Source organism: Carya illinoinensis, chromosome 9 (assembly GCF_018687715.1).
Source record: "Carya illinoinensis cultivar Pawnee chromosome 9, C.illinoinensisPawnee_v1, whole genome shotgun sequence".
Taxonomy (NCBI): Eukaryota; Viridiplantae; Streptophyta; class Magnoliopsida; order Fagales; family Juglandaceae; genus Carya; species Carya illinoinensis.
This window is the reverse complement of record NC_056760.1, coordinates 42,392,557-42,409,390: the sequence shown is the minus strand read 5'-3', so window position 1 is coordinate 42,409,390 and position 16,834 is coordinate 42,392,557. Positions and strand designations below refer to the sequence as shown.

The 16,834-nt window shown below is 37.0% G+C and overlaps 3 protein-coding genes across 3 annotated transcripts; 2 read left to right on the top strand and 1 right to left on the bottom strand.

Annotated features, from left to right (window-relative positions):
- The first annotated feature begins 171 nt into the window (after positions 1 to 171).
- LOC122277256 (ammonium transporter 2-like) lies at positions 172 to 4,862 on the top strand. The gene is made up of 4 exons (XM_043087192.1): positions 172 to 939; positions 1,093 to 1,378; positions 1,639 to 1,742; positions 4,272 to 4,862. The coding sequence occupies exons 1-4, from the start codon at positions 304 to 306 to the stop codon at positions 4,707 to 4,709; spliced, it is 1,464 nt and encodes a 487-aa protein (XP_042943126.1). The 5' UTR covers positions 172 to 303; the 3' UTR covers positions 4,710 to 4,862.
- Positions 4,863 to 8,056: 3,194 nt separating this feature from the next.
- LOC122276307 (ammonium transporter 3 member 3-like) lies at positions 8,057 to 9,909 on the top strand. The gene is made up of 3 exons (XM_043085924.1): positions 8,057 to 8,837; positions 8,932 to 9,217; positions 9,308 to 9,909. Exons 1-3 carry the CDS (start codon positions 8,187 to 8,189, stop codon positions 9,811 to 9,813), a joined length of 1,443 nt encoding a protein of 480 aa, XP_042941858.1. The 5' UTR covers positions 8,057 to 8,186; the 3' UTR covers positions 9,814 to 9,909.
- A 272-nt stretch (positions 9,910 to 10,181) lies between these two features.
- Positions 10,182 to 15,119, bottom strand: LOC122276308 (BAG family molecular chaperone regulator 4-like). The gene is made up of 5 exons (XM_043085925.1): positions 14,961 to 15,119; positions 13,563 to 13,798; positions 11,734 to 11,990; positions 11,495 to 11,641; positions 10,182 to 10,507 (listed from the first exon to the last, which is right to left on the bottom strand). The coding sequence occupies exons 2-5, from the start codon at positions 13,786 to 13,788 to the stop codon at positions 10,400 to 10,402; spliced, it is 738 nt and encodes a 245-aa protein (XP_042941859.1). The 5' UTR covers positions 13,789 to 13,798; positions 14,961 to 15,119; the 3' UTR covers positions 10,182 to 10,399.
- Between the last annotated feature and the right edge of the window lie 1,715 nt (positions 15,120 to 16,834).

The following is a 16,834-nucleotide window of genomic DNA, read 5'->3' as shown; positions in this document are numbered from 1 at the left end:
GGAGTAGCATCGTCAGATGTGAGAAAGCTATAGCCGCCATATATGTAAAAAGTGACTGAATTTTCACACGAAGCCTCCTAAGAATTTAATTCCATCACGCAGCCGAAAAAAGACCGATAATCAACTCTCTCTCTCTGTATATCTTTACACACACATCAACGCACCCAACTACAAGGGGACCGGCTAGGAAGGAAAAAGCTTAATTTCTGTATATATATATATATACACATATAGATTTACATTGGCTGAAGAACCAAACTTCGAACTCGTACCTAGCTTACCCCGATCGGCTAGATCAGCCATATGAATACCACACCGGCCTACGGAGCTGTCAGCCCAGCCGTGCCACCATGGCTAAACAAGGGCGACAACGCATGGCAAATGACAGCGTCGACTCTCGTAGGCCTCCAGAGCATGCCAGGCCTGGTCATCCTCTATGCCAGCATCGTCAAGAAGAAATGGGCAGTAAACTCGGCCTTCATGGCTCTCTACGCCTTCGCCGCTGTGCTTATTTGCTGGGTCCTCGTCTGCTACCGCATGGCCTTCGGTGACGAACTCCTCCCCTTCTGGGGAAAGGGCGCACCCGCTCTTGGCCAAAAGTTCCTCGTCCAGCAGGCCAAAGTCCCCGAGAGTAATCACACTACTGAAGGTGGCGGCTGGGAGATCGTTGAGCCCTTTTATCCAATGGCCACGCTCGTTTACTTCCAATTCACTTTCGCCGCCATTACCATGATTTTACTTGCTGGGTCTGTTCTGGGGCGTATGAACATCAAGGCATGGATGGCGTTTGTCCCTCTTTGGCTTGTGTTCTCCTACACCGTCGGAGCCTTTAGTCTTTGGGGTGGTGGCTTTTTGTATCACTGGGGTGTCATAGATTACTCCGGCGGCTATGTCATCCATCTTTCCTCGGGAATTGCCGGTTTCACTGCCGCTTATTGGGTATTATATCTATTTCATTAACCTTTCACCAATTTATATTTAAAAAATAAAAAAAAAACCTTTCACCAACCAACCAAATTTCTTTTTGGTTTACATCAATTTTTTTGGTATATATATGAATTTTTGAACCGGACTATATGGTACTATATATAGGTTGGCCCGAGGCTAAAGAGTGACAGGGAGAGGTTTCCTCCCAACAACGTCTTGCTTATGCTTGCCGGTGCGGGGTTGCTGTGGATGGGATGGTCAGGTTTCAATGGTGGGGCACCATACGCGGCAAACATCGACGCTTCAATGGCAGTGTTAAACACAAACATATGTGCGGCGACGAGTCTTCTTGTCTGGACGTCTCTGGACGTCGTCTTCTTCGGGAAGCCGTCGGTGATAGGTGCTGTTCAAGGGATGATGACCGGACTAGTGTGCATTACTCCAGGAGCAGGTACACACGTGTCAAATATATAATATTTATAGCGCCCCCAAATATGACTTAATTTCTCAGTGGCATTATTTAATTAATGTGGTAAAGTTCAGTGAAAAGAAAAGAAACTGTCCATCAACTAGTCTAACCTATATAAGTTAGACATGCAAACGAGCAGTCACCTCAATTTCAAATAAAAATTTGATGGATTTTTCTTGTGTAGTTATATATTAATTAATTAATTACTTATGATCAATGAATATCGGTGACGTTGCGCGTAGGTTTGGTACAATCGTGGGCGGCCATAGTGATGGGGATCCTTTCTGGTAGCATTCCATGGGTGTCGATGATGATCCTTCACAAAAAGTCTACTTTGCTACAAAAGGTACGTAGGGTACTTTTATATGCACAGTTGCTTTTGATCTTTGATTTTTCTTTCTTCATTTGTGATCCCGCGATACACCGCGTGCGTTCCGTATTAGATCATAGTCGACAGAAGTGCAAGCATGCAGCTTGTTCCCACCAGCACGTAGCGCGCAGTACCCTTTGCCTCTATATAAAATTTTGTGAAATTATGCATTAATTGGTTGGTAAAAGGTTGTATAAATATATATATATATATATTTAAGTCTTAAACCCAAATGTAAATATATAAATAATATATATTGAAATGATTAAGATTTCAATTACACGTACATACGATGGCTTTGAAAGATAAACGTCGAAAGCTGAAACAAGTCTATGTATATCATGTGGCCTGGTTCGACTTTTAGGGTCCACATGGTGTCACTAGGCGAAGAAAACCAAGGAAACATGGCCGCGAAAATCCATTCCCAAAAATTTGAGGTCAAACCATGTTCATGAGCTTCTCCTTCAAAAAATTATTTGCTTAAAGGAGAAGTTACATATATATGCACGTGTTACAGGCCGTACATACGTGCGGACTTTTCTAAAGATACTAGTCTTTAATTTCAATGTTAGTAGTTGGGATTGGACAAGGGGTTATTTTATAATGATGTTACATCAAATTTCATAATGGCAGTAATATATAGATATATATATATATATATATTAGCTTGATATCTTATTGGTTGGAGATATGCATGTTCTTGTCTCACTCTTGTCCTTATCTTGACGTTCTGTTATTATCTTTCTTTCTAATTACCTTTATCTCACCATTGCAATAATGTTACGGTAGACAACTATATATGCCATTATTTATAAAAATATCAATCATTTTCAACGACTTAATTAAATACCACTTGATCTCATAATTCCTAGTTAGCTAGCTTCTCATCTTACATACACTATAAAAAAAAAACTATTTATTTACGATAAGTTATTGCTAACAAAATTATTATTTTTGGTTAAAATAAATTTGTTTCGTCACAAATAGTCATTCTCATTAAAAAAAAAAATTGGTCATAAATATTTATTTCTCTGGTAGTGATATCTAATTATAAATATTTTAGATAGTAGTATTAATATGTTCACGTTTTGAGTAGATTTTGCATCTACATGATATATATTTATATGTATCTATATATGTGTGTGTGTTAAGAACGTGTTTCACACCACCAATAATATGGATAACCTGCAACGAAATAAGAGGATGTCATAGGGTGCTATGTGGAACTTCGATCTTTAAGTTAGAGAAGTGATCTCAATATAAGCGTACGAATAAATGTGTCAATGTGTTACTTTTAAATATTATTTATAAAGATATAATAATAATGAATCATCTTCCTGATTAGTTTGAGATGTTATCTATCTTATTATTTACAATATATATCTATAAGACCAATTCTTAGGTTTGCTGTTCAACCTCTGGGCTTTTATTATGCTTGAGCCCATTAATAGATGGGACTAAATACCCCTTCCAATATATGTGCATGATTCAATCTAATTTATTATTAAAATTCATGACTATTTATAATAGAAAAATGATTTGGCTCCCGAAAGTGTCATGAATTGATTTATTTATTTATTTATTTGTTGTTTAGTGATTAAGTAAAATTTTTTTAATGATGTTGTGAATTTTAAAAAATATATATTTAAAAATATAAAAAATGAATGAAAAAAAATCAAAAATCACAAAAAAATAAAAAAATACACTGGTTCAATTGATATTCAAGAGAAGTCTTTCAGTGACTCTAGCAACACTCTTTATAATATATCTTACAAGCTAGTTGGGTATTTCTACTTTTTCTTTTCTTTTCTTTTCTTTTTAACCCACGAATCAAGGTACATGAAGAATGTTAAAAGATAGATAATAAAAAAAAAAAAAAAATTAAACATCGACCTTTGATTTGGAGGTCATTTTTATTTTATTTTATTTTAGTTCAGGATTCAATCGAAAAGGCCTCGTATCTTCAATATGAGATCTGCCGTTGGATCCAAATAAATTCCAGTACTTGTGTTGGTTTTTTGAACTTTGACTTTTTGTCTTCGGTGTTTTCTATATATTTTCTCTTTCTTTCTCCAATACACAAACATTCTAATTCTAGTCATGATAGTCAGCAGTCTAATTATACGGCCATCAATCTTTTTCAACCATAAAATAATTGGTAACCACATTTTCTTCATTCTGATCTTATCCTATATATTCTATTCTATTTCGTAGTAGGTGATGATCATGAACTCACCATATAATGGTATATTGCACACAATAATTCAATGGTAATAAGCCTTCTTTTTCTTTATGGTCGAGTCTCGATGTAGCTATTACCCTAATTTAAATCAAAAGAAAGATCGAAAAGCAGAACATAAAGAAGATTCAGTGCGTTTCTCTTTGATATTTTTCTATAAGAAACAATTCAAATGGTCCATAAGTCAAAAAGGTATGCATGATTAAGTTAATTCTATTATTATATAATATATTAACCCTTCTAGATAATTTCTTTATCATGTAAAGGTGGATGACACTTTAGGCGTATTTCACACGCACGCAGTGGCTGGGCTATTGGGAGGGCTTCTAACTGGGCTTTTTGCAGAGCCCAAGCTTTGCGAACTCATTCTCCCAGAAAGCAACACAAGGGGTGCATTCTATGGTGGAAATGGTGGGAAGCAATTCCTCAAGCAACTGGTTGCAGCCCTGTTTGTGGCCGGTTGGAACTTAGTGTCCACGACCCTAATTCTTCTGGCCATAAGGTTGTTCATCCCATTAAGGATGCCTGATGAGGAACTGGCAATTGGAGACGACGCTGTGCATGGAGAGGAGGCTTATGCTCTTTGGGGAGATGGAGAAAAATATGACCCTACAAAGCATGGTTGGAATACATCATCCTACGCGCAGGACATTGCACCATCTCCATATGTCAATGGTGCCAGAGGTGTGACCATCGATTTGTAGGCCAACCGGTTTAATTATGTATCATTCCCCCACACTTGTGTTAGAATTAAATATACCATACTATATATATATATATATATATATATATATAAATGCCTTGGAAAATAGTTTTGTACAACATGAGCTAGCTCGCATGCAAGATGTGATCTCTCTCTCTCTCTCTCTCTCTCTCTCTCTCTCTCTCTCTCTCTCTCTCGCTGTATTATCGTCTGTATAAACCCTTCAATGTATGCGCGCGTAATATACGAGATATGTTCTTCAACTTCGTGCATCGTGGACATACATGGACCATTAATGTGTCCGAACCACGGCTAGCGTTCATCCCTTATCTCTCTATAGTACCATAAATTTGAATGGACTACTAGTACCCGTGATTGAAGTCGAAATCAATTAAAACGTTTTTGTCGAAAGTACTGGAAATCGAAAGGTCTTAATTTATGTAAAAAATTCGAAACCGAAGGGTTGTTAAAAAAAAACATATATATATAATTACTAATATTAATTGTAAGAAATCAAAACTTCTTAAATGATTGCGATAAAATTAATTGGGAGAATTAATATATATCATGATCATCTCTGATTCTGAGCTCTAATTAAAGATGGATATTCCAGCCAAGTGATCATGAAATATTGTAATCACTAGCGAGTAGTAACGCCATAATTTGTTCCCAATTCGGCCAAGGAATTATCCGTACGTAGCTTGATTAATTATTAGTACGATCTGATCTTAATATATGTGCAGATTGAATAATCTGCATATATATAAAAGCTATACGTAGTGGCAAACTCATCAGAAAACAGGACATGATGATCATTCAGAGACTCCACATCATGATGATCAGGATCGAGCAAGAAACACATGACACAAATATTGTATTTAATCATCAGAAGCTAGCAAGATCAGATCAAATAATGTGCAGCTAGCTGTAATTGATTAATTTTGAGAATCAAAATTAATTTATAAGCAAACCCCAAAATAATACTTGTACATGATCATTAAGATAGATCGAATATTTGAGAGGAAGATGCTTTATATATACCGGTCCATTTACTCCAATATCCCATATACTTAACGTGATCTCACCTTTCGCCAAGAAAATTTTGTAGGGATCGAATTTCCCAGAGAATGTAGCATCTCTAGAATTAATTAGCTCATCGTGATGTATGTCCAAAAAGGAATATTCCCCCCGTTTATCGCCAATTAAAGATGTAGACCATATAAATTATATATATAGTTTTCGAGTCATATTGTCCCTACGGCCAGCGCATGCATATTGGAGATGTTGAAAATTCCAACCAATTGGACCAAGAACATCTGCAACTTCCAAATCAGGATGCTGAAACCTCTCCACTTTTTCTGCCGAAATACAGTACTCACCCGACTTCCAGACGTTGTACGTCAAACCAAAAAGAAATATTCATATGATAATTATATGATCATTAAATTGTAAATATATATATATACATACCAGCTAATTGTCACTATGAGTATAACCTTGATTACTCGAAGTACGTACGTAGTTGATGTAAGAATCCTATTTAAATTCTATATCTCACACATCTATTTTAATAGAATTTGAAATAACTCAAAACTTATCAGTTAATAGATGAGTTATAATGAGATAAGAAAACTCTTAAGAGATAAGATTAAAATTCTATATCTTTAATTATAGTCAGATACAAAATCTGAGATTTCTTGATGGTCAGAAACCTATAAATAGCACTGAGAGGTTAAAGAGTTCTCACCTACAACATTAGAGTGTCTTTCACCATCGTGAGACACTTAAGAGATAAAATTGCTAGGGTAATCATTTCCTCATAGCCAGATCTAATTCTTCATCGAACTGATGAAAAATGTATGTATTTATTTATTACTGTTTATTATTGTAAATCATATAAAATCAAAAAGGAAAAATCTAGTTGCAAACACAACTGTGTACTAATATGTGCATCAATCTAATGTGATTGATAAAAAAGTAGATTTTATTAAAAAAATACTAATTTAAATTTTGAATATGAAGAAATCAGTATTAATATGCAGATTAGTTCATAACTTTACTTGTATGTAGTAAAACTCAATAAAAAATTCGGTTATTAATATTGATTAAAATATTTAACAGTTGATACATCTGGTTCAGTGCATACAGAATCTGATATTGGATACTTTCCATTGATTCCCAGAATATTCATCCTTGAGCTCGCTAGCTGCCCGGCGGTATCTCCATTTATAAATGGCCACGAGAAGCACAGCTGGCTTATAAGCTTCCTGTATTATTAGTTTTTTTTTTTTATTATTATATTTTTACAAAAAATTATTTCAATTAACTCCAGTTTTTAAAAAGAAAGTAAAACGTTTACGATACCTTAACGGTACGTAAGGAATTAATGATATTACGAAATCATTAATCCTAGTTTCGAATCATATAATATATATATATATATATGATTTATAAGCTGGTACGTACGTTTTCATCCGTATATACGAATTTATTATATATAGCATATCTTACGTTCCGAATATCAACTGATGTTGATATAATTAATATTTAGCAGTAACCATATATATATGGACCAAGATCAATCTCGCCCTTTTTTGTTTCTATTCTCATTTTTAATTTTTATTTTTATTATATATATGTGGATATAAAAATATTACAAGTTACTAAAGGCATCACGCGATCGTCACATCGTCGGGATCATTCGTTAAAGCCTTCTGATAGTAGGACACAGAGGTCCAATTTTGTAGGTTCGGACAAAACTGTCGCAGGATAGAGGAGCTGGCGCCTCGCATGCAGTACTACCCTCGTGTTTTTGTGCGCAAAATTTCCACGTTCACACTCGAAGGTAAAAGGTCCAAGCAGCTTGGGGATTCTTGATGCTTGGACTATGGTGTAGAAAGCCTAGATGGGAAGACCCCACCTTCATTAATGTGGCTTTGTCTGATAATTTGTATTTCGTGACTTCAGATCTTGACTTTTTGCCAAGAATCTCGTGGAATCTTCCCCCCATGTGGGGTGATAAGATTCAGTGCATTTAACGTTACAATAAAGGCCTGCTAGGTCCACCGATCCCGGCGGTAGCTACCGTTAGCATAAGTGAGGATTTTTGCCTTCAAAAAAAAAAAAAAAAGTGAGGATTTTTTTTTAGTGTGTTTTATATGTATTTTTTTAATACTTTTCAATTTAAAAAAAAAAATCACAACATCATTAAAAAAATATTTTTTTAATCACAACAAAAAAAATATATATATATATATAAATATATAAAAAATTAAAAAATATGAAAAAGTGGATCCATGACAAAAAGAGCTATACCTACGACGATAATACTAGAATCTAAACCACGTTTTTGAAAGTTTGCGTAAGCTTGCGCTTATGACGTTTGACTATATTATAACTAGTCGTTCTGTGTTGTTTCTATCCATTTGTGATGGTTTTGGGGTCATAGCCAGCCGCAAGCTTGAAACTCAACCCAAACATGGCAAATGCTTCGGTTGTTCCTTCTGGATACCTGCAACGCCAGGATCCTCGAACACCTGAATGGCTGAACAAGGGCGACAATGCATGGCAGATGATATCTGCTACACTCGTGGGCATGCAAGGGATGCCAGGGCTAGTCATCCTTTATGCAGGTCTTGTCAAGAAGAAATGGGCACTCAACTCAGCATTCATGGCACTGTTTGCCTTTGCAGCTGTCATGCCTTGCTGGGTGCTATGGGCTTACAAAATGTCTTTTGGTCATAAGCTTCTTCCATTCTGGGGGAAGGCTGGCCTTGCCGTTTCCCAGGACTTCTTGATCCCCCAAGCCGTTCTCCCCTCCACAAGTTACAAAAATGGAAGTTATGTAACTCCAGCAGCTACACTGTTATACCCCACAGCTACCATGGTCTTCTTCCAGTTTGCCTTTGCAGCCGTGACTGTGATACTGCTTGCCGGGTCGGTTCTGGGTCGGATGAGCATCAAAGCTTGGATGCTCTTTGTACCACTATGGATTACTTTCTCCTACAGCGTCGGAGCCTTTAGCGTATGGGGTGGTGGCTTCCTCTTCCAGTGGGGTGTGATGGATTATTCGGGTGGTTATGTTGTTCATTTAGCTTCTGGTGCAGCAGGATTCACAGCAGCTTTCTGGGTTAGTATACCCATTTTTCCCGATATCCCACATATGGTAATGTTGATTTCAGAAATCTCCAATGTTTGACTTGTTTAATTGGTCTTTTCTGTAGGTTGGTCCAAGATCGAGAGAAGACCGGGATGAATTCCCGCCTAACAATCTCTTACTAGCACTTGCTGGGGCTGGAATTCTTTGGATGGGTTGGAGTGGTTTCAATGGTGGAGATCCTTTTTCAGCTAATGTGGATTCATCCATGGCTGTCCTCAACACTCATATCTGTGCGGCCACTAGTCTCTTGGTATGGACATGCTGGGATGTTCTCTTCTTCAAGAAGCCCTCTGTGATTGGAGCCATCCAGGGAATGATAACTGGGTTGGTCTGTATCACTCCTGGTGCAGGTCAGAACAATTCTAATGAAGCATGCCTCCTTGTATATTCACAGACCTCATTCAATTTCTCCCCAATCTCAAACTTTCCCATATCTACAGGTCTCGTTCAGGGATGGGCTGCCTTGGTAATGGGCATAGCTTCTGGGACAATTCCCTGGTACACCATGATGGTTTTGAGCAGGAAGCTGCCGTTTCTGCAGGCTGTTGATGACACCCTTGGTGTGTTGCATACTCATGCTGTTGCCGGAATCTTGGGTGGTGCTCTTACGGGACTCTTCGCTCATCCAGACCTCTCAAGCTTGTTCCTAACCGTCCCCAAATCAAAAGGCTCCTTCTATGGTGGTAAACGTGGAGTTCAATTTTGGAAGCAGTTGGTTGGAGCATGTTTTATAGTTGGTTGGAATGTACTGGCTACATCCATCATTCTCTTGGTTATTAAACTTCTAATACCTCTTCGAATGACTGAGGAAGAGCTCAAGATTGGGGACGATGCAGCTCATGGAGAGGAAGCCTATGCTCTTATTGGGCAAGGACAAAGAGAACAACGATATACACAAGATGGTAACAATGGTGCCATCCAGCTTGAAGCGCAGAACGCAGTCTGATGTTGGAAAAACTCCTTGCACAAGCATTGTAAATCACACCAACCATGTAAGACAAACACATTTATAATAAATAAACAGTGCTCCCAAGAAGCTCAATACATTCTTGTTTACCGATTAAAAAAACAAACTCGATAAAATATCACCTATCATTCCACTTATTGGAGCATTGGCTATAGCAAAATTTTGCACGCAGTACGGCATCGCATTAGTAAGCTGACTCAGAAACAGAATGTTGGAGATAAGTAGCTAAATCGAACAAAAAAAAAAAAAAAATTGCAAATGGACTAAGGAGGAGAAATTCCTACTGTTCTTTGAAATTGTTCTGTTTAAATGCATGAGTTCCATAACACAATGCAAAATGGTCAATCTTGAATGAAGCTCCAATAGAATATTTTGGATGCTATTAAATTAATGTCGAATATCTAATTCAATAGACGATTGTAATAGAGCAAATTCCTCAAATCTGGAGTAATTTTTGTTGAAGAAGACAAGGGTAGGGCACTCAGGCTTCACACTCAGTGTCAAAGGTCTACAATTTGTTCTTTCTCTCTCTCTCTCTCTCTCTCTCTCTCTCTCTATAAAAAGCCTACAATTTGGTTGTTACTGAGACAGAATTACTACTGTTGCTATGTGGATTAGAGTTTCTAGCCTTCAGGTTGTCGAGTTTCTCCACAAAGTTCTGAACACGGCGTACCTGTTCAAGGAAGTTATCAGCTCATGCAGTAGCCTTCAGATAATTCAATGCAAGCTTATTAATGAACACACAGAGTTTCATGATAACATCAAACATAGACACAATAGACACAACAGCTTTATATTTCAGTCTACCACTGGTAGCTAAAAAAAAGGGGGACAAAGTGGAAGATAATGCAAACCCAGGGCAAACATACAGACTCTTTGGCACACAACTCACTCCTTTCAAAGAAAAAAAATTCTGCTACAAGAGGGAAGCAAATAACAAGATAATCAAGTAAGCTGTTTTATTTTAATGGCGTGGAACCTCACCAAGGCAGGGCCCTGTGGACCCACCCTTGGGCACTGGATACAGGACCCCACCCACTAGAAGCATGTCATAATCCAAAGAAGCTCCTAGTGCAAAATTGAGAGATCTATCATAGTTAAAAAGTTGAAATAAGACATGGACAGTAACCACACCACAACATGAAGACATAACCACTAATGTCTCATCTAGTTTCTTGGGAGACCGTTATGATGCAAAAGGGCAAAAGTAAAATTGCAAATAAAGTATATGCTTTACAAGCAGCATACATATAATAGGCATGCATATAGTTTAGCTTAAGTGCATGAAGTGAGAGATATAGAGAGAGGGAAGAAGATTGGAAGTTATATAATTCCTGGCAGCCCAATTTACAATTACATCGAATACACCAAAACATTAGATTGGTGCAGGTCTCTCTTTGGTCTTCATTGTTGTGAACGAAATATAGATATCAAGAACATATCCAGACACATGGCACAACATAATATAGGATATGGAACGAAAAACAACTTAGTGACCAGCATAATCGTGCATAACGCATCATGTTATATGCTGCCACAATAAATTGAGCAATATGTCATCTCAATAAAACTTTTGGATCCATGAGTGGAAAATAACAATTTGAAACCAGAGAACAGATAAAACATCCAGATTGCAAGATTGATGGCCTAGAATGCTAACCTCAGCCTTCCGCTGCAGTTTCGCTTCTCCTTCAGCCTCGATGCTATCCAACTTCAGTAACTGCTTCATGAGCAACTCTATTGATACTAAAAATTCCTTCTCTTCAACTTTGGTCCCACCATCCACAGCCACCTCCAAGGCAGCCACCTACACAAATGAGCAGATCCGTTGATAATTGATATAAGTCTCCATTGGATGTATCCTTCACAGAGAGGCGGTTTTCGAGGAGATAAGTTTACCCTTTCTGAGATCTTATCAACCTCTGCTCTGACTTCTGCAACTGCTTCAGATGCTTTTGTTATCTGATCGCTTTTTCTCATCTCCTCAAGCTTCCTCACTTTGCTTGCAGTGTCCTCCAAAAGCAAAAGCTTTGACCTATCCTTTACACCTGCCATGTGCAGGTGCTCCTCGTCCTCTTTCTCCTTTCCTCTGAACATAAGCCTTTGCTCTTTAGGCTCCAAACCAGTTTTCTGTGCTAGAGCATTCTTTATATCCCCTGTCATTAATAAACCACTTAAAGAAAACATATATAAACTTCGATCAGAATATAGATTTGTTCACACTAATAGCCTAGAAGGTTCAAGTAATGGTTGTACACAAACCCACAAGTACCATATCAAAGAAAACTACTCTGCTAAAAACACAAATGATGTGATAAAAATCAACTATGCAAAAATACAAATCAGCAATCAATAGTTAGGACAACCAAAACATTCATTGCCGATCAAAAACTCTCTCAGAAGATGTACTCAAAAATGGTGGAAGAGTACATCAAACCATTCGATTGGAAAATAATCACTAACATAGATGTTGAAGTTTCAAAGAATGCATGAATGTCACATACAATCACTGCTGCATGAACAAAACCAACCCAAACATTCCTGCAACATGAAAACAATACCGAGAGAGATCAATAACACCATCTAATGTTGACCATGTGAGCGTGAAGGAGCTCGTCACGCCAAAACATACTACCCGGAATTGGTAAGAGTTGGTCGTTCAAATGATGAGATTCAAGAGAATTAAATTTTCCATTGACATTCCAAGTCACATGAAAAATGGGAATTCCAACTCCCACTTCTAAAGCTAGAAATGCAATTTTCACCTTTCTTAACTTCACAAGAGTAACATTAATGATGCTATCAGAAACATTTTATTAAATATTCAAAATTACCAGTACTTGTTAACCACAATACAAAGGCTTTCTTCTTATTTTTTGTTAATATTGAATAAAATAAACTTAGTATGATCATATAATTTTAATCAGCACAATAAATCTTCATCTTTACTGTCAAAATTGTCAAAATGATCATATATACAATTTTGATCATACTAAGTTTATTTTATTGAATATATTTATCAAAAAAAAAAGTTTATTTTATTGAATATTAAAAAAAAGATTAGATTGAATCTTGAGTAAATCAGAACTGCAACCATGCCAAATATGAACAATTGTAATTCTTATGAGGGTTACTAACACAAGGGAATCCAGGTCTGATGATGCAGATTTGACAGATTCTATGTTATCAGCGCTGGACTACCTTGAGAAGGCAGATCAGTGCAAATATGGCAAGAAACGGTGAAGGTTCCTCAGAAAGTTCTTTTGGGCACACAAGTCGTGGTCACCACCCTACACCTGGTGGTCCACGTTTCGTTCCTGAAATCAGCCGTTTTCCCATTCAAATCGTCAATTCAAGTTACTTTTTAACCTTTTATGGAAATATTTCACTTTCATTTTTAAATATGACTTTGATTCCAATTTGGGCTAGGTTTTTGGCAAGATTATTATTTTATTACATACTTAATTTTTTGCAATAATTGGGATTTTGTCTTCTTGGTCAAAATTCTCATGATCTCGAACTTCCAAAGCCATTTGAGCTTGGCTGGTGGGCTTTAGAACTTGATGATGAGTTTTATCAATATACTTGACTCTCAGAGTTGTCTCTCTATTTTACATATTTTCTCAATCTCAGTCCCTAGTTTTTATTGATTAAATAGCCGTCATAATAATTATAATTATGTACGGCATTAGTTATAGAGCAGGCCGAGCTATGAGTAGAAGATTTACCAAAAGTAGATTGGGCAGGGACATGGACCTCGTGACGGGAAGGACCATGGGGGTAGGAGACCATAAGTTTGATCATTGGCCCTTGAGTAGTGGCAGAGCTGTCATTGCCGACATCATCATCTTGCTTCTGGACGAGCATGCGGTCGGGCTTCACCTCCCACTTGATCTCATCGTTATTCTCGTCCAGCACTGAGTCAGGAACGTGCTGATCGGTGTTCTTGCTCATCACACCAAAACTGAGACAAAAATCAAAACAAAAAGGGAAATCTTAAGAATGGGAAACTGGAAGTCCTATTCTACAAATCTTGGAATGTGTCAGTGATATTGCAAAACCCATTTTATAACGATCCATCATTTGGTCCACCCCGGTTCATATGCGATGACTAAATTCCCAATCCATCCAGATGGTTGCAGCAGGACCCAAAACCAGAAAAATCATCAAAACATAATGAAACCACATTTCCCAAAACTGCTTTAACCAGCCACACCCATGAATTTGAAAACAAAAAAGGTTAAAGATTAACAGTTCTAGCATTTGTTTTATGTCACCTGCATTCAACCAATTTTTTTTTTTTGGCACTGGGTGTCTAGGAACAATGTCCCGACTAATCTCGAGAGTGTACAGACCCTTAGCAAGGAGTTTCCCACAAGTGTACCACAGGTAATCAAGGGAAAAATCCCCCAGTCCAATGGACCCTAGAAATTGTTTGCACTCAAGAAGATTTGAACCCAAGTCCAAGGCCTTTACCACTTGAGTTAACCCCTAAGGGTTTGCATTCAACCAGTTTATTATATTTCTTTTTTCTAAGGCAACCAGTTAATTATATGAATTAGAAGAAAAAGAGTTGGCTCTCTACAAGTCTAAGGTTTGAATCTTCTTTGGTCAATTTCTAGGGATCATCGGAAACTTTCCTTGAATTACCCGAGATATACTTATAGGAAACTCCTTGTCGAGGGCACGTGCACCTTGGGATTAGTCAAAGACTTTGTTCTTGATACCCGGTGTCAAATTAAAAAACAAAATCAGGAAAAAAATTGGCCCTATGTTAATTTTTATTTTGTGTATAACCATTTGGGCAGAAGTAACGAATTGGCGGCAACCATAGAACCTCATTCCTCATCTTACTTGAACTATAACACTGCCACTTGCATATACATAAACCCAAAATCCTCATAAGTAGGAAAGTCCAACCGAGCTACCGATAATATTTTTATCGAGATTTGGACAAATAAATAAAAATTAGACAACAAGGCAACCGATTGTGCAGCAACAAACCTACAGCAAGAAATATAGATCGCAAAAAAAAAACCCAAGTCGATATCGACAAACAACCCAAACCTACACAGATGGCCCAAAAAAAAAAAAAAACAGAGAGAGCGATAGAGGCGACGGCATACCTACTGGACGGTGGTGGCAGGGCTAGCCGGAGCGACGACAAGCGGAAACGGGGGCTGCAGAGAGAGGGTACTCAATTCCTAGGGCAGATTAATTATTGGGGAAAGAAAAATTATATTTCGGCATGGCTGACGTGGGGAAAATATGATAATATTAAATAATGCAATTTTTTTATGTTTATTTATAACGTAATTATAGATGAAAAATAGAATTTCTCTTTTTTAAAAATTTCTGGCATGCCTTTACTTGGCATGACAACCTTGCCTGCGAAGACAACGTGGGCCCGTGTCAATTTGAGACCTTTCAATTATGAAAAATATTGTTCATTTTTTGAAATATATTTATTCAGAATAATTGATAAATTAATAATAATTTATATTTCATTTTTTAAAAATTGATAAATTATTTATAAATTTATTTTTATTTTTTATTTTTTTAATTATTTAATGCGATATTAAATAAAAAAATTAAAGAAAATCATTTTTTTTTTTATCATTCCTTTATAAGTGAGCTGGAGTGCATGACGGATACTCCTCCATGGTAACAATCATATTTGAGATAGTTAAAGAATATTTTCTCAAAACATGAACAATAACATTTGTATCCCTTCTAACATGATTTACTTCCCATTTGTGATAATTCCTTAATATCTTCTGGGCTTCATTCACAAACATATCTGCACTTGTCCAATAATCCTCTAATTTTTTAATAGCTTTACTGACTTGAAGGGAATCACCCTCAAGAATCACTTTCCTCATACCTAACTCTAGTCTAAATATAGTTGCTTGAAGTGCTCCGAATGATTCAGCTAGTAAACTATAACCTTCCATTCCCAATCTCTAGCAATAACACTTATTCCAATCTTGCACTTAGTCTTGTCAACGGCAGAATCTTAGTTAAGTTTATGGATATTCATAGGAGGTGGTTCCCAACTAACTGTTGTGTTACTCACTGGGTCTATATTGTGGGCCTGTTGGTTTTGCAACTCTTGTAGATTTTGTAAAGTATCTTATGCATTCCTCACCACAATGTTGGGATGGGTAAATTTTGCTTTAAAGATGAACTTATTCCTTACAACCACAACCACTTCCTTCATCTCTTCTTATCCAAGAGCATTCCACATATCTTCTATCATATCTAGAAAGTTCCTATTACAAAAGTGACCCTTTTGAATCTTCCTATAGCATTGTCCCTAGGCATCTTTTGTTGCTACACACTCCCAAAGTGCATGAAGCATTGTTTCTTCTACATTACAGCATATAAGGCACTTGGGATGAAGTCCCTTAAAGTACTTGGCTTGTAATACCTTAAAAGCTAAAGATTGAGGGTTCTGAATTAATCTCTAGCCTCGTATAACAAGTATTGCAAGATTGAAACTCTCCAAGTCTCTAAAGCCCATTCCTCCTGGTGATTTAGCTTTGCCCATAGTGTTCCATGCCACCCAATATATTTTCTTTCAATTTTCTTGTTGCCTCCACCAATAATTCTACATAACCTTGTTCATTCTCCTGAGAAGGTTGCTTGGAAGCTTGAAGACACTCATACTATAAATAGGGAGAGCTTACACTATTGCATTAAGGAAAATTTCCTTACCAATTTGAGAAAGTGTTTTCAGGTTGCTAAGCCTCATTCTTACTTTGTCCAGGATACTCCTAAAAGACTTTTCTCGAGATCTTCCCACCACTACAGGCAAGCCAAGGTATTTCTCATATGGCATTGTTAATTTAATGCCAACTATGCTTAGTATGATATCTTGTGTCTCTTGAGCTGTGTTCTTGCAAAACTGGATTGAAGTCTTCTACATGTTCAATCTCTAGCCATAGGCTTTTTCATCAACCTTTAGGAGGCTTATCAACCTGCTCAATTCAATAGAGTT